The 18,453-nt window shown below is 48.0% G+C and overlaps 1 protein-coding gene across 19 annotated transcripts in view; it reads right to left on the reverse strand.

Annotated features, from left to right (window-relative positions):
* The window catches only part of ebf3a (EBF transcription factor 3a), a 94,547-nt gene that overhangs the window by 12,459 nt on the left and 63,635 nt on the right, over positions 1 to 18,453 (reverse strand). For 12 of the 19 annotated variants that reach the window (XM_035407080.1, XM_035407075.1, XM_035407074.1 and 9 more), the window contains exons 9-11: positions 13,867 to 14,000; positions 13,184 to 13,310; positions 88 to 176 (exon numbers count right to left, since the gene is read on the reverse strand). In XM_035407080.1, the coding sequence (XP_035262971.1) occupies positions 88 to 176; positions 13,184 to 13,310; positions 13,867 to 14,000 (350 nt within the window). The remainder of the gene's footprint in view (positions 1 to 87; positions 177 to 13,183; positions 13,311 to 13,866; positions 14,001 to 18,453) is intronic. The other 7 variants (XM_035407076.1, XM_035407065.1, XM_035407078.1 and 4 more) reach the window with 1 other exon arrangement.

Genomic DNA, 18,453 nt, shown 5'->3' on the forward strand with positions numbered 1-18,453 from the left:
CCTCCCACTCCTCTCTCCCCCACTCTCTCCCCCCCCCCACCCTCTCTCTCTCTCTATCTCTCTCTCTCTCTTTCTGTGGATACTGACCTTAGGTAACCTTTCTGGATCACCTGGATGCCTTGGAATGACCTTCTGTAATCTCTGGAAGCCGTAGTCAATAGTTGGTTCATTCAAAGCTGAAAGAAAAAAATAATACATTAGTCTGGCATTAATCAGTTATTTGCATCTCAAGTTTTTATGTTCATAAAATGTACCTGAAGGTTTTTTTTTGGAAATGAATTACTGAAGAACAATTTACCACTTTTGAATGTTTCCAGGGTTAAGTTTGATTTAAAAAAATAGCCTAGTTTTAAACCCGGTGAAACAGAACAAAAAATGTATTTTTAAAAAAGCTGTCTGAAATGCAACAACACAAGCGATATTTGATGAAATAAATTCTCGGGGTTAGTCAATACATTATAAATGAGCCTGATACTGCGGCCGCTCGCTAGGTCTTCAGGCCATGTGCAGCAATCAACGCTGTCACCGAGCGATGTCTGCATCGCAAACCACTTTCTGTACAGTCTGTAGGATTTATGGGAAACCAGCAATGATGACATATGTCCGGCTATAGCCCGTCTCAGATTTATCCCTGTGTTCCCCCCCCCCCCACCCCCCGGCATATTGCCCGGGAACAGACTAGGCAGGAGGAGCACTTAATCTTGCAAAGCTTTAATAATCTGTGAATGGCTGTCCGCAAACTGCTATGGAGCACTATCATTCTGCGAGCGGCACCGTAGCTATCCTTGCGAAATTGCAGGCCGCAAACAGTAATTAATCTTTTTTTTTTTTTTTTCTCTCCTCGATTCTTTCTCCTTCTCAAGTTGTAATTTTGAGCTCGGGCCACGCCGGGCTGTCCATCAACGGCTCATCGTGCGGCCGGTAATCTCAATCTGGATTTCGGCGAAAAAACCCGCCCACGCCGTGTTTAACGAGCTCGGAAAGACGTGCCACAGCCACGCTACAACTCCCGTCAACTTAGAACAGAAAAGAGGAGTCTGTGGGGGGTCAAGGGATCAGCCTATAAAAAAAAAAACAACTTATTAGAGGAGCATTACCCCTTGATGCAGATATCATTTTCAATGGAGTGACTCTGCAGAGAGCAGCGCTACATAAATCAATGGCTTTTTTTCCCGGAGACTAATAAGAACTGCCTCCATCTATTCATTACTTAGCCTGCAATTTAGGCCATCACTCATTACTCAGCATGTAATTTCACCATTAACACCATACAGTTCACTGGCTCTGCTGAATGCGAGCGAACATGAAGGCTCGTGGCAGGCATGCAGGCAGCACCACTGAGAGAGGGAGAGAGAGAGAGAGAGAGAGAGAGGCTGAGTGAGGCATAGAGAGAGAGAGTGGATGGAACGGACCTCCCCTCCAAAAAAAAAAAAAAAAAAGAAAACATATTATAATTGGTTGACTTTATGATCAAGTGGCACAATTACGTGTGCAGACACGGATGGCACCGCGCAGGTAATCGATGCGCGGGTCCGCACGCGAGCGGCGGCGGGACGCCAAGGCCGTGATGCGACTTGACACGCCGCCGCGCATCCGGGAAGACCAGGGGTCCACGACGCGGGAATGCGAAGTGAGACATTTTCTTGTTAATAAAGCATTGATCCGACGTCTATTGATTTTACATGACACGGCTTTCGCTGGGATTCTGCCGTTTCTGCGCCTCCCCCCCCCACCCCCTCACCCCCCGCTCGCCCCTTTCCGAGCGAACGGCGAGGGCGGCCGTCGCCGCCTCGACGTCATGTGACGCGGTCCGACTCCCCGACTGGGTGTGATGTAAATTCTGTATGTGCGAAGCCACTTCATAATCAGACCATTAATCATCTGAAGCTGTCAGCGTTGTCTTTCAGGACAATTTGTCATGTCTCGGGCCCGGGTTTACGCAAACGTGTCAGACGCGTCGCGCTCAGAGGGGACGGGGGACCCGGGGTCTTGCCCAGAGGACGATCTCGGAAAGACCTGCTTTCCCCGAGCAGACCCGAACTCACGCATGCACAAAGAGCGTAGCGTAGCGAGCGTGCTACTCTCTCATCGATTATCGAAGCGCTGATCATTAAAACTATACGGGCTTAATGAATTTCGCCTGATGAAGCTTGGTCAGAGAGAGACAAATGCTCTCCTGGTATCGATTCCAGGGAAATGCTTTGGATAGGTGATAGAAATTCTCGTTAGCATTAAACATCCTCTTGCCTTTTGATAAGAGTGATTTTAGTGTTCAGCGAAGAAAATATTAAGGTGTATTATAGTTGCAAAAAATAGTTATTATGATTGTTTCTACTACTAGCCTCATAACAACAACAGCGAGCATGCTCTATGTTTAACAGAGCCTTTTTCTTATTGTGAATGCTATAAATAAAACTGACTCTGTTATTGTATTAGTCAGAGCTGTGACAGGCACTCAGATGGAAGAGAGAGAGAGAGAGTGAGAGAGAGAAAGAATGAATGAGATGAAGAGAGAGGGAATGAGAGTTGAAGTGAATGAGAGGGAAAAATAGAGGGAGAGTGTGAACAAGAAAGGAATAAAGAGAGAAAAGGGAGAGATTTTCACAGAGAGAACACAGAGAGGTTTTAGGGCGGTGGAGGGGTGTTTTGGGGTGGGGGGGGGAGGTTTGTGCAGAGGGGGGGGTTGAAGTAACTCCACTTTCCCCGCTGCCTCTCTGCCTCTTTCAAATGACAGCTGGGCAGTATGCAGAACAGATTGACTAATAACAGACTAAATCCACCCTGAATCTCATCCCCCACCCCCACACCGCTTCCCGCCCTCGAACCTCTAACCGCCCTGGCCCCGAGCCCTGCGAATGGGGCTGAGTGACACAAGATCCATCACCCCGCTGCCCCGGCAAAAACAAGGAGCAGGGGAGGGGGGGGAGGGGGGCACTCTGGCAGGGCTCTCCTCCACCGGAGAAACACGAAACCCTCCGCGCTCTTCCCATAAATCCTCCCCCGCTCCCGGGGTCTCCGGGCCGGGGGCCCGGGCCGAGGCGGGCCGAGGCTCCGGCACGTCCCCGCTTCACGGCTCTCCCGGCCCCGGCCAATCAATACCACTTTCCTGTTTTAGAACTGGGTAATTATGAGGTGGAGAGATTGTCTGACCTTTCACCTGCACTGCATTACTTTGCTGATATTAAGATAAATTGCCTGATTTTGGGTAAACATATGCTGCAATTCAAACTGTCAGCACCGCTTTGCTCAGGGATAATTTGTATTGATCTCCCGGCTTCTTCCCAATTTTGCTTACTGACCTCACGGATAATTAGAGGAGGAACCAGTCGTGAGCCAGAGCCGGCGGAGATGAAAGAGAGAGGAGGAAGAACGTGAGCGCGAGACGATAATGCCCTTTTTTTTACCGCCTTGACTCGAAAGATCGCATCTGTCAGCGGACTGATAGTTACGGCTTCGTCCGCCCTGTTTTTTTCTCTCCCTTCCCTCCTAAGCAGATGCTACGCCAGGCTCAGTCTTCCATCATGGGTCTGTGTCTGCAGCTCTCTAACCAGCACATCTCTTTTCAGGAACTCCGCCGGCCATAATTCTTGCGGCGGTGCTGAGCCTTAATTTAAAACTGCAGCTAGCGTGTTTTGCTAGCAGTTAGCATGTTTTTTTCTTTTCTTTTTTTTTTTTGATTTGTATGCTAAAGAACATCGGCTGAAATATGTATCGACCTAAAACAAAGAAATTTTATTTATTTATTTATTTATTTATTTATTTATTTGTTTATCTATGTATTGCACGGGAGGGTATTTAATACATTATAAAGGTGGGAGGGGTTGTTACAGGGGGTGGGGTTAATTACTGCTGGGGAGGGGATGACTGTTGCAGGGGGAGGGGTTTAATACATTTCTTGGGGACAGGCTCATTATGTTACAGGGGGAGGGGTTTATTATGTTGCTGAAGGAGGGACTGTCTATTTTGGTGGAGGGGAAGATTATTACGTTGCAAGGGGCAGGTTGACCTGACAATATCGTTTGCAAATTGGATAAAGAAAACAACCCCACTCTTTACACTAGACACCAAGTAAGGTATTACTGTGTAAATTCTTCACTTTGAGGAAATGCACCTCAATCCTTACATTACAGATTTCATGCATCATCATGTTTCCTGTTCCTGTTTCTACAAAGCACTTTGGTAAGCTTTTTCTTCTAAAAAGTAAAATGCAGAGACCCACACACATGTACAGACTGCGAAAGAATTTGAATAAATAAAGACAGGAATAGGAACCGTCATAATCTGTGTCATATGAGGCAAAAGATCTAACAGCCCCCTGGAAGGAGCAGATCTGCTGTTATCAGGTACAGGTCAGTATCCGCACGGGGTCTCACCAGCGGACCCTGACATGACCAAACACACGTGACGCTACGCTACGCTCTCGCGGGAACTGCCCGGAGCTCAAACACAGATACATTTTTAACCGCGTTCGAGAGCCGCCGACTTAATCTTAATCGTTACTTTACATGCACGAAAGTGAAAAAGAGAAGAAGCAGACTGAATATTTAAGCCACTTTCAGAGATCTCGGGAATTACTCCTGACGCCACTGAAGAAAACGTGTCAGCCTGCATTACTGCTTCTGGTTGGCGCAGGGGATGGCAATGTGGCATGGACACGGGCCCTTTTTCCAGTTTGTGCCCGTGACCGGAACGACTAAAATCTGCCGCAGCTGAAAATGCAGGCATGCGGCGGGGTTTCCCTGTCTGCAGCGTGCAGCTCCTACACGCACTTTTCCTGCAATCTCCTGCTTCTATATATGTACTTCTCTCAATGTCACTTTGCTTCACTTTAATTTAGTGTACTTAGGGATTAATACACTATCTCCACCTTTTCTTCCCTATGGGAGAAGCAAAAATGCAAGGAGGATTTGAAGTAATGGGTACCATGATGTTGGTGTCTGGCCACAGTGAAATGGAACAGCAGGCTTGAGTTTACAGAACTGACAGAGGACATCAGTAGGGCTTCCCTGATAAAAATTGAGGAAGCCGCGTGCAGGCATTCGCAGAGCGTGGAAATCTGTACTAAACGGCGTTTTCCATGTTGCGGGCTGCACCGTGGCGGCAGCATTCCAGCCGGCCGTCACCGGTTATTATGATAGCTCTGGATCTTTCTGAGAGATGAGAACAAGCCCCATCGCCGGCTATTACTTTGCCTAATTACGCTAAACTGCTCTGAGCTTATCTGGGCTCCATTTATACCTTTGAGATTTTTCCCACCTTTTTTTTTTCTTCTCTCTCTCTCTCTCCCTCTCCCTCTCCCAGCCGCAAATCAGAAGTAAAAACAGAGCTGAGTAACGGTAGGAGAGGACACGAGAAAGAAAGCGGATTCGGACCCTAATGAAGTCAAACTGTAACCCTGCTTTTCCTCAAACGAGTGGAGGTCTGGGACGGCTAAAGTCATTTTAGCATGAGAACGGCCGGCGAAGCCAAACACGGCCTGTTTTAGATTTGTTGCCCTCGTTGTTTTCCCTTAATGCCCCGTGTCTGAGAAATAACAACATCTGCAGGAAGTGTATTTTAACACTGGCAGACAATTGGATTATGACTGCATTTCACTGTTTGAGGGAGAAAAGGACAAAAAAGAAAAAACAAGACATTGAGGAGCTGGTTCAATTTAGTCCAATTTTTCCTCCTGACAGAGAAAGCTGACTGCCATAATACAAACAGGAAAAGATCCATTTACTTTTTCTTGCCAGCTGCTGGATTTAGCTATAAATGAGTTCCATTTTCATTTAAATAATGATCATCTTCCTGCAACTTCCCAATCATGCGATTGTGATAATTCAGTTAGTTTCCTCGACGAAAACAGACCACCGCTGTAATTACAATTTCTCAGAGCACCACAGAAATATAATCCGTGCCAACCGGTGAGGCATTTGTTATTGTCAGCCCAAACTGAGACATAAAATTCTGCAGCGTAAAAAAAAAAGAAAGAAAGAAAACAGGCCCATTCCCGCAGAAAATACTCTCTCACACTATTGTCCCACACAGCTCAGTGCCAGGGATATGACTCACTGGAAAAGGCTGGTCGTAATGTGTAAAAATTAAATAAAGTCAAATTAAATTGCTCAATACAGAGACATTCCTCTAGAGGGTGTTAGCGATTTCAGAGACAAAGTGCTATTTGCTGACAAGTAGTTTACACATTAACCAGCCGAATCCGCGGGGAGAGGTGCCAATAGCAATTATATCACCTTGGAGTTATTAAATGTCCTACTGATAAGTAACTAGGTGAACTTGACCAGGTGATGAAGGCTGCTGGGGGGGGGGGGGGAGTGATTGCACTGGAAGAGGCATTTGTAAACCCTGCTGTTCCGGCAGATAGCTCTGCGGCGGAAACAAAATGGAGACAAGACCAAGACTAACATATTGCGGCCAGGAGAGGGGGGGAAAAAATACATTGAAAAAAAAAAAAAACGTTTTCTCCCCACAAAATGATTTGGCAAAACGATTTCAACAAACGCATTATAGCTCGCGAAAAAAACAAGAATGCTGAGCATGTGTTATGCAAAGCCGGCTTTCCCTGGAACCGGTGCGTACTGTACGCGCCCCAGTCTGCTGCTGGCACGCTCCTGGACGTGGCTCTAGCTCCTCCGGTTTATTACTAGCCGCCTCCAAAAAACGTCACCTCCTCTCCAAGAAATTCAGATGCTTCGCAAATTAAAATTTCAAAGATCTGGAGCGGCGAAGAAGAAGAAGAAGAAGAAGAAGAAGAAGGGGGTAAAATGGGAAGGGAAAAAAAAAAAATCAATGGGGAGAGATCAATGCTCATAGAAATTTCATGAACTTTGAACCGACGCGAGCGCGGTGATGCGGGCCGGACGAGGGATTCCGACCAGTGATCGCTCCTGGATCAGATAAAACATCTCAAGCAACAAATGAGAAATGGACACACTGGAAGCGCGCTCTCGCTTTCATTATTTATTTATTTATTTTTTTCTCAACTGTCAGAAATTACATTTCTAGTCCATTTCAGTAACAAGGCCGAGTTTAACAAAAAGCCCCCCTCCCCCCCTCCCCCCCTCGTCCCTCCACCCTTCCCCACCCGCCTCGGGCCCACGGTGACTCTTGGTGCATGTACGCCACTTCTAGGAGGCCCGGCGGCAGACTTCACACATTAACGGCCCCGCAGAAATCAAATCCAATTGGTTCCCTTCGCAGTCGATCGCAGGTGCAAATTAATATTGTAAAATGAAGATCAATACATGGACAGGGCGAAAATCGATGGCGGCTAAATTATTGCCGCATTTTCCCGCTCATTCGAGATGACTTGTGTTTTCCTCTCAAAGTCAATACTTTTCAGCTTTTCTCATTAATTTCTCAATAAATTTGGCAATGAATTTCAATCACAGGAGCTGGCGGGGTACGGCGGAGACTTGTGCAGTTAAGAGGAAATACAAAAGCGCAGAAAGGTTGAGTAGCTCATTCATCAGGAGGCAGTCTTGCCTGCCGAAGCGAGGCTAATGTCCCTGACTTAGTAAGGACAACCTATTTAGAGCGGCGTTAAAAAAAGAGATCCAAAATAGGAAAGAAGGGAACCAATTATATCCAAATCAGTCCGCGGCGCTGCCCCCCTATAGAAGCGAGTCTCCCTTTCCCTTTTTTCCTTCCTTCTTTCCGGCGAGGGCCATAAATTGCAGGGGAAAAGGGGGGGAGAGAAAGAGAGGAGTGCATGCTCAATTGCAGACACTTGTTTCAATTACAGACTTGGATTTCACAGGTCACTTAATAATTACATGCCATCAAATAATGGCATGAAATTTTCCTCAAAGCACACCTCCCTGACTGCGGAGGGAGAGTGTCACGTTAGGCGTCTAATTGGATGACAGGAACTACCCTCTCCCGCGGCCCTGACATTGTCCCCTGGCGTTCGCTCGGGCCTCCTAACTGGGCCTAGCGAGGGAGCATCGCCTACCGACTCCGCAGAAGCTGACAGTAAATAATGGTGCTATCATGTGACAACATGCTCTGGAAAGGGGTCGGGGGGGTGGGGGGGGGGGGGGGGGGGGGGGGGGGCAGCTCATTGTCTTCTTTATAGAAGAAAAAAAAAATGCCCTCGCTGGACAACTATTGGATTGCATTCAAACAACTCTGTTTACATACCTTGTCGAAGGCCCTTTGATTACAGCTTCCCTAGCTGTGCAGTAGCTACAGCTATCAAGGCCTGGCCCTGTAGGGAACGAAAAGCACGAGGAACCCCGGTATCAGATAGTCCAAGATCAGAGACTACAAAGAGCCTGTGGGTGTGGGACACCCGATGGACAGACTGCACCACGCAGAGCGTTTGCAGATGAGTTCTGATAGCGGAATCAAACGTTTAAATCGTTAGAGCGAGCGCCCTCTCCCACTTCCTCCTTCACAATTCCGGAATCTCAGGGATCCGTTTAATGGGCGGGGACTTCTTGCCATGCACTTAAATTGTTCTGATTTCAAAACTGGCTCCATCGACCATTACTGTCTAGATTCCTCACACAACGACAATAATTTATACAGTGTACGGTGATAGCAGTAAACTTTCTTGAAGAAAAATCTGTTTTGTGTACATGGTACAGCAAAGAAAATAATATTAATTCCAAATCCATTCCCATACGTAAGTCTAATCCAATTCCAATTACATTAGTTACTTAGTAATTATTAGCAATTTTCCACTTCAGTGTTAGCATGGCTTTTCTGCAGTGTTTCCATGACACTGCAGAGAGTCAGGACAAAGATGTTTAACACTTCAAATCTCCAGCTTTATTGAGTGAAGTAGCGATGACCCCTTTGTCCTCTTTTTTTAATGATGAATGGTTGTCTCCTCCCCTCCACATTTTGTCAGTTTTGGTGCAGTGGAGTCGATACCTTCACCTTGACGAGGAAAGTTTGTGATTTATCAGGCATTCCGCCGCCCCCCCTCCCACCCCTCCACCTCCACCCCCCACCCCAGTGGTCTGTCCAGCTCCACCACATCCTCCTCAGCGATGTGGGCCCGCGGAAGGGTGGGAGCCATCTTTGGTCGACGTCCTTTGGAGGGAATGAACGAGGTGCCGCGTGATGGCAGACAAATGGGTCTTGTTAGAGCAGCCAAAAAAGCGCTTGACTTGTACTAATAACAAAAAGGCCAGGCCGGTCACTGCGGGTCTAAAGACGGAGCACCCTGTCACCAAACAGGTTGGGAAATTAGCAAATAATGTTCCCCCTCGCTGATAAATGTGTGACAGTTCCTTCTCCCCAATCATTTTTTTTAACGTTTTGATGCATGTCCGCGATCCCAACGGAGGAAGAGAAAAGTTTACTGGCCCTCAATTTTCCCGTGATGAATGGGAGTCTGTAAATGTACGATTTCTGTATGAGATATAGTTCATTTTAAGCAGTTCTGGTAAATGGGTGTCACTGATTAGGACAAATAGTCCGCCGGTGCGATATTGCCCTGCCTCCAGTGAGAGATTAAAGGCCGGGCCATCAATGACCATGGCTAAATAGAAAGCAATAGCTTTGATACAATTAGAGTGGTGTGCCGAGCTTTATTTATGAAGCCTGTCACTGTTTAAAATCATTGTTAGGGCCGTTCGGAGAGGCGGCCGTGTTAGAATGTCTATTAGGACAGATGGAGTAGCGTGCGTTTTCGCTCCCTTTCGAGTGTCTTGAGCCGGAAACGCACGGCGTGTCGCCGTAATCCGAGGTTATAAACGCTGGAAAATAAATAAAAACGGACACCCCTGCCCGCGATTGTCCTCCGCATTTATTTTTGCAGGACGTTTTGTTGATCTTTGAAGCCGCCAAAGTGGACGATTTTTTTATCGTTTTTGTTCGTAAAGGACGAAGAGCCAAAAACAAGACAAGGTTCCTGTCAAATCGGATAGACGGCTTTAAAGAAAAGCGTTAGGCAGGACCTTTTAGAAATGCCTGATCAGCTTCTGCGGACTTATTAAAGCCAGTGGTATTGACAAGAGGACAAACACATCTGCTTCCCTTTGATTTTTTTTTTTTTATAGCACCCCGCTGACAGCTTGTTCCAACACCAGGTGTGATCAATGGCAAACCGATATAGGTATCAGACACCGCAGCATACTGCCACACTGTAACAGAAGCTGTGGCGGAACAAACAAGGTTAAAGGAAGAAGGGGAAAAAAATGCTAGAACAAGGAGGATCTTCAGACGACACAAACGCGTGTGCTCGAGCAAACCGCTACCCAACGACGCACAAATAAGCGTGATGCTCGCGGGCGTGCAAGGGCACTACCGGCCTTGATCACAGCTGGTTTCTTAAATGCTTGTATTTGAAATAAAAAATGGGAACATATTTACTGAGGCGGAAGAAGTTTTCAATTTGTATCCATCTTCGCAGTCTACGCAAATTCGCGATTTAACTTTAAACTAGAGCTTTTGAACCAGCTGAAACACAATGCCCTGGTAATGTGCATGCGAGGCGATTAACTGCCATTTCCAACTCGAGCGCAAGCCATTTGTTTAAAGACCGCTGACCTCCAAGACAGCCAGTTTGTGTTGGCTGTGATGGGAGAGGGGAAAGTTATTGACTCCAAACAGCTAGCTGGCCAATGCCATTGATGGGACTGCATCTGAGTCAACACAAATGATCTTTAAACCATCACAGCAGCATAGCATCTTTGCTATTTTTTTCGTTTATTTGTTTTATGCTTATATTTTGTTGTTTCCTTTTGAGGCTTGGCCGGTGAAGGATAAGTAACGTGGAAACGAAATGTCCAAAGTGGACGGCCCGGGGTAATTTTGGTTCGCTGCCATTGTGATCAATGTACAATGTGTTTCTGCTGTTGTTGTTTTTTTGTGTTTTTTTTTTCCTATGCACAGAATTCATTATTATATTGACACGATTGCCCTTTGCAGGCCAAACACGCTCACTGGAACATGACTGACTGAGGAATGATTTCAGAATTGCTTGTGAACGAAAGCTATTCCTGAGCATAGGAATCTCAATAGCAAAATGAACTCAAACGGCAAATGGACTCTAATGGATTAAGAGTGTAAGTCGTTACAATTCACATAAATACACTAGACTCAGAATTTCAGAGCAGAGGTTTTTCTGTGAAAGTCCTCGCATGCTGCAGACTGGTAATAATCATCGCAGGCCATCCACTCCTTCTCCCCTAAGCCCGAGTCTGTGTCCATGAAAAGACACTTACAGCTGGTTGCAAATATTTGCATTTGGTTACAGTGCTCAGTGGACTTCAGAGGACATGATGGCTCCTGATAATTTGTGATAATCTATTTAATTGAGCACAAAGCATCTATTGTCATCAAAAACATTGGGGGGGAGGGAGGCTAAAATGAAAAGTTGTAAATGAGCTGTACGGAAGACATGCTGAGAGACGTGCTTGGTGCAAAACACGCACCAAATCCCCTTGTTAAACGGGCAGCCGTTAAAATGCGTTCACTCCGCAAAATTATTAACCATTCTAAAACTACAGAGACCTTTTTTTCCTTCCGCATTTCAAGTTCAAAGAGGCTGTTTATGAACTAATTACAAGTTTAAAATCTGCAATTTGTTCCAATCAATAAAAGTTAGAAGGGTTTAAACCTAATTACAATATTTGTTCATATGGTTCCTTGGAGTTATTGAATTATTTCAAAGCGCTTTTTAACTGAAGGATTGGGAAAGAATAAGAACAAAACATGCACCTCTGCACATTAGTAAATGAAAAAAAAAATTATAATTAGAACTGTAGTCATTAAATAATCCTTATCAATGTACATATTAATTAGTAAATAAAACAAAAATTTGCCACTTGTGTCAAGGTTAACGGTTCTCATTGTATTTGTCTGTGCTGACAGCAATTTGCTATGAGCTCGCAATTACGCAGACAGTTGTAGCTAATTCTGCCTCTGAACTCTGTACAGCTGTGAGGAAAGTGTTCCCTCACTCCAGCTTGACCTCCTCCTTGCAGGGTGATGCATTGTGGGAATTGTGAGGACAGTAGGGAGAAGAGCCGGACATGTCATTCGTGACTCTGTCTTTTAATTTGCTGTGCTAATCAACTGCGCCGCCGAAGCCTCCAGGGGTAATTGTATCTTTATATTGGCTGAAGGGAACAGAGAACGGTGGGGGGAAGGGGAGCGGGGGCAGCAAAAACAACATGTCAGTGTTAAGTGTGGGGGTAGCGAGTGGGGGTGGGGGGGGCTAGGGTGGTCTGATGAGTCTCATCCCAATCCCCTTAGTATGTGTGACTAATGGGCTCCATTCTTGGAGATTTGGCACTTTTATAGGGTTGTATATAAGCCATTAATGTCTTAACTTATATACCTTTCTAAGGCTTTACACAGCACACTCCACTCTTGTTTCATTATCCTGGTGCCTTGTTGGCCTCTGCTCCGCTCCTGCTGGGGAGGTTAAATGTTAGAGTGCCATGCCAGACTGCAGGCTTGGAGGGGACGTGATGGGAAACAGCTGCCTCATGGAGGGAAGTGGGGGGGGGGGCGCACTGGCTCCACCCATTTTATGGGAGTAGGGCACACTGGTGGCCCGGGTCCACTTTTAGGGGAGTGAAAGTAATTCCTGATGGTTATCTCATTGTCCTCATTAATTTTGGATCAGACAGAAGCTTCCAGGTCAGCTTGGCTTAAACCCTGCAACCCCCCCCCCCCCACCATACTGCACCCCCTGCATCCCAGTCAACAGATAAGCTGCTGCTTCCTCTTCTCAAGACACTGCCTCGACCACACTCACGCTCTTAAAAACTCTCTCCCTGCCCCACACACACACATTTTTCCAGCCCACAGCAACACATGTCACAAGTACCCAAAGAAAAACACCCAAGCTTGATTAAATAAAGCAGATGTTTTTCTATTGAAAACAAACAAAAAAATATGGGGGGGGAAGGAGTCAGACGAGGTCATGTGACTCCTTGTAATAGTTTGAGATTAGCAGGACTCGGCAGGTTATCCCCCCTCCCCCCTGCGTGGTGGTTTGGGGAGGGATTGGGTTGCAGGGGAAGGGCCCCCTTGCCGCACCTTCGGCCATTCTGCCCTCACACGTTTTACGGCCCTGCGAGTCCAGCGCCATTCAAACAGCTGGGTGGGCCAGCGCTTATCAGAGCGTGAAGTGTGTGTGTGTGTGGGGGGGGGGAAAGACCCCTAAACAAGGGAGGGGGGGGGGGGAGGAGAAACAGAGAGAAAGAAGGAGGCCTACCGGTGTAGACGAACCGCCCGGGCGCCCCTTTGCAGAACTGCTTCGACTTGTAGGAGAGGGTGACCTCAACCACGCCCGGAATGTGTCTGGGCGGAGTCTGTACCCGGATGGCGTGGGGCGTGATCAGCTGAAAGAACAGTCCAGGGTGAGCGGCGAGCCCTGCTATTGCAGAGCCAATAGGAACGATTCCGAGCAGTTTGGCTTAATTGCTGAAAAGGAATCTAAATTATCCCGTCAGCTAAGGGCTCTCCCATTATGCATTTGGGTCTCGAGGTTCTTCGGTTCTGGAATAAATGTCTGTAAACAGCCCTTGACTTTACTTTCCTTTTTTTTTTTTGAAGGAAAGGCCAGAGGGCATCGTTCACGCGAAAATTGCCTCCATATGTCTCCGTGCACTTTCTCTCCTGTAATATTTCAACACTAATTGTCCAATTGTATACAGAGACCGCCTGGTTTTTACCAGCTGGCAAAAAGACTTTTCGTGTGCATTCTAAAGCTGCAAATTGTACCCCTTGCTTATCTGCATAACCATGCAATTAAAGTACAGAATGAATTTCAGAGTGATGGGGTTTTTATTCCAAGCTAAACACGTCATTACACGTGACAGGTTGCAGACATGCTACATATACAGGTCGATAAATTATTTTGACGGAGATCATACGTTTTCGCGGTTGACCACGTACCTCGCTCCATACCAGCATCGTCCCGAACACGACTTGCAAGCCGTCGAAGAAGTTGTCTCCGATGATGATGACGGTGGCTCCGCCCGTGGTCCACCCTTCGCTGGGGCTGATGGCTTTTATGCACGGGGTAGCTGCTTGTACAAGGCAGAAAAAGACAGAATTTAGGACCTCGATCTCCAGCACTGCGGGCCTCTCTCCTCCAGTGACAAGGCACGAGCACAACAATCAGAGGGCGTGAACGATTGTCTGACCGGGCGCAAAAAAGGCACCGTAATACATCAGAAGGCTCGCATGCTTAAAGCAAAAACACTTAATGTTTCTAAACCAGCGAAAGGTAGCCCGGGCGGCGGCGCGCGGGCGCGGCAAGAGGAACGGCTCGACGTCGCGAAATTGCGCGTCAGGGAAAATGCGGCCATTGCGAATGATTAAGCGACGCGTGCGTGCGGCTCGCCGATTCATCTGCTCCGCTCTACACATCTAAGCAGGAGTCAATCAGGAGAGGTCGCGGAGGGTAAAAGACGCGAGGGGCGGGGAAAAGCGCGGGGCGTTCGATTTCTCGCGCGCGGCGGCTAATTGGGTCGGGCCTCCTCATCCGCAAACTTTTGCCTTTGGTCCAGAACTTCATTTTCCCCCCGTCGCTCCGCAATTACTGCCCTTCGCGTGTCAACGGGGCTTTCATCAGGGAAACACAAAGGGGAAGAAAACGGAGTCAGAAGCGTCGCGCTAATGCTCCTGTCGGAGGTGCGTCGGTTTTTTATTTATTTTTTTCGGAGCGTTTAATGTTGTTTGTCGACGCACGTCCGCGAGCCGCGGGCTCGACCCGGGCTCCCTCTCCGGGGCCGTGTTACGGCGGGGCTGGGCCGCGCGGTGGCGGTGGCACAGACGGGCCGCAGCGCGGGAGGAGAACCCCGGGCTCCCAGAAGCCCCCTCTGCACCGGTGGAGGCCCGGATCCGGGGGGGCCCCCGCGCGGATGGCTTTGGTCTCCGCTTTGATCAGACGCGTCTTTTACATTCTGTTGAGAGACCTTTCTCCGCCGGCTTTGATGGGCTTTTGTACGCCAGCTTTTCGTACAAAAAGGAGCAGACACTAAAGATGTGCTCTCTCGCTCGCTATTACCGCTAAACTCTCCCGCTACCCTTCTCCCTCCACGCTGGTGGGAGACTTCACAGGATCGCCCTCGTCCCGAGTTCAACCTTTAAATTAACCGCTCTGGGCTTCTTTTTCATCCTTTCCGGAATCTTCATTTTTCTCCAGCGCCTCTCCCGTTGGCCTTATTGTTGTTGTTGACATAGTGGAGCGCAGCGCAGTTGCGCTTTTAGGTGAGCTGCCCCCATAGCCTCCTAAATAATTCAGTGCTGACGTTTTGCAATCTGTCCAGCCTTTTAGTATAATCGGGACTGTTCCATTAACTGCATCTGAGATCATTTCATTCATCTGAGCTGATTTCACCAGAATGCTCTTCAATATGCAGCTAGTTTCCCTATCCACTGCATTTATTATTGATCACGTTGGTGAAATATGAATTTTAAAAATACACAAATTATGAAAATGTGAAAACATCTTACAAGGCCATGTTACTTAGGAGGATGTTTTTTGAATAATAATAATAATAATAACAATAATAATAAGAATAATTTTCAATAATAATAATACATTTAGTACATATAATTCATTAGAATGCTTGCACTGGAAATAGTGGAGTTAAAAAAAAAACATTTATATAAATTGAGGCTCACGTTATTAAATATTTCAGAGCAAAATCTTCCACCGCAGGCCTCTCCTACAGCTATCGCGGGCGGCCAGGTCTAGTTAATCACCATTAGCTATTGTTGTGTAGAACACTTCAGACAAGCTAGCTCTCTTTGTTTGCTTTAATGTTGGACTAGTGGAGGTTATATTTGCTCATTCCGTGTGCATCTCCCCAGTGCAGCAGAGGCTCAGAGCACACACACCGGGAGCCTGCCCTTAACTAGTGCTGTTGACTTCATGCTAATAAGTTCATACAAATTTTCATTTCTGAGGCTTGCGAGTGACATTTGCTTTTCTTAATTGCAGGCAGAGCGTTTGAAAAGGATCAACTCTCTAAAGACAGACATGGCTCCTCAAAGGGAGTGACCTTCATCAGTACTGCCAATTATAGCGAATAATTCACCAAAAATTACAGTAAACAAATTTACTTTGTGTCGGTGAGGGGGGGTGGGTGGGTGGGTGGGGGAGTGGGCAGGGTGGGGAGGGGAGGTGGGGGTGGGGGTGGGGGGGGTTGGAGAGGGGGTTTGGGAGTGGAGGGGTGGAGGGGGCGGGGGGAGGGTGGATGGGGGGGGAGGGGAGGTGCGGGACACGGAGCGGGCAAGGGAGGGGCCGGCTGGCAGCTGCGGCTTGAGGCCGACGCGCGCTGCCTCGGAATTCGCTATGCCTGGCCCTCGCCGCGCGGAGGAAAAAAACGCCGCGCGGGTCCGTCGCGGTGCGCCGTCTGAGGCGCGCGCGCCGTCTCCCTTCTGCCCGAATTTGCATACATTTCAATGCACATGCAGAAGAGGAACATGTGTTCAATAGGAGCCATGGCGAACCGAATTACACAGACAGCGTTAGCCGCCTAATGATATACGTGCACAATGCGCTCAAGCAGATGATGGAAATTGGACGGGGCGGATGAAGATGGCAGCGTCACAGGAGCTGGGCCTAGCGCCGCGTCAAAGTTAACGACACGATCGCTTTTTTCGCTATTTTGGCTATTTTCTGGCTTCTTGTTCTAACGTCCGATTCAAAAATATAAGCTTTTTCTTTTTCCTGGTTTTTGGTTAGTTCGCCAAAAAATACACTATAAATCTAACTAGCTAACAGAAAATGCGGAAAAAGCCCGCTAAACGACGGTCAGTTCACATATCGGCACGGTATGCTATATATATTAATGAATTAATTTTTATCTGTTTATGTATTCTCCTCAGATTAAAAACAGATGTTGGCTCCGTCGACACTTTGTTTGTTACCTAAGCGACGGCGTAGCTCCTCGGCGCGCTCCTGCGGATCTCTTTGATACTCCTCATTATCATGCTCGCGGTAGCGCCGCGGCGGCGGCGGCGTCTTAATGTCGCTCGTCGCGCACCGGCATAAATCGGGGGAGGCTTTTGTTCGACGGGCCCTTTGTGCCTCGCGGTGGACGGTCGACGAGCAGCCGGGGGAGAGCCGAAGGACCGGCTGGGGCCCCCCCTTACCCCCCCCCCCCCCCCCCTTGTGTATTATTTACAAAACACCGGCGAGGTGAAGTCTGAGGCGCCCGCTCGACGCGCTCGCTCGCTACCCTTCGCTCCTCCCGAGCAGCGCGGCGGCGTTTGTCACCTTTCTCCCCGTCAGCAATATTGAGACACTCAAACAGGTCTCATCTTGCCTGGTGAACGCTCCTTTGTTCTGCCTGCTAAAATGTCTTGTAATTGTGCTTTGCGTGTCCAGATGGCGGGCTGATACTGCAGCTGATGGGATTATACCTTTTACCTCTCCTCGGGCCATCTGTTCCCTTTAACTCGCTAAAACCCTGCAGCCTGGATTCGGTTGTCTTTATTGCATAAACCTAACAGCATTACAGGCACTTGGCATGCAAATGACTTCCACGCTGCAGGGCCCCGGTGCTGAGAGGGGGCTTTGCGGGAGGCTGGAGCCCGGGCCTGACGCTAGCGCCCGAGTCCTTTATGAACCGCGGAGCGGGATGAAAGGGAGCGCGTGCGCATCGGGGGTGGGGGGGGTGGGGGGGGGGTGGCGCACGCTGCCGCTGCGAGCGCCTGTGTGCGCGCACGTGCGCGAGCTGCCGTGTGTGTGTGAGTGTGTGTGTGTGTGCATATGCGTGCTACTGTGTGTGTATGTGTGTGTGTGCGTTTATGTGCAAGAGTGTGTGTGTGTGCCTGTGTGTTCTGTGTCTGTGTGTAAATCTGACTGTGTGTAAAGTGGGTATGTCTCCAGTGTGACTGTGTGTGTGTCTGTGTGTGAGGGTGTGTGTGTGTGTGCATGTTACTGTGTCTCTGCATGTTTCTGTGTGTGTGTATGTATGTGTGCAAGGGTGTGTGTGTGTGCCAGTGTGTTGTGTGTCTGTGTGTAAATCTGCAAGTGCATATGTCTGCTGTGTGTGTGTGTGCGCATGTGTGCGTCTGTGTGTGCATGCGTGCATTGCGTGTGTGAGTGTGTTTGTGTTCGCGTTCATGTTCATGTATATATCTGCGATGTGTGCCTGAGGACATTAAGATTATTTCTACTGCGCTGCTCTGGGAAGGTATGAACCACAAATTTTGCACCTCCGCCCCCGCGTTCTATTCAACAACTGTAAATAATTTGCAGTGTTCTGTGAGCTCTGAAAATCATGGCGGTGTCAACACTGGGCCCAGGCAGAAGAGAAGAGGGAGGTAGTTTACTTGGAAATGGTGTGGGAGCAGTGAGCATGCATGCGCCACTGCTGAATATAGAATGATTGGACGCTGAAAGTAATGTAAGGGGATGGGAAGGGAAGCCGCACTCAGAGTTTTTCGCTTTTCGGGCACTTTCCCGGCAAAGAATGTGTTGCTAATCTAAAGCACGCCGTCCCGGCCTACCTGCGGCGCGGG

This window comes from Anguilla anguilla, chromosome 2, assembly GCF_013347855.1.
Source record: "Anguilla anguilla isolate fAngAng1 chromosome 2, fAngAng1.pri, whole genome shotgun sequence".
NCBI lineage: Eukaryota > Metazoa > Chordata > Actinopteri > Anguilliformes > Anguillidae > Anguilla > Anguilla anguilla.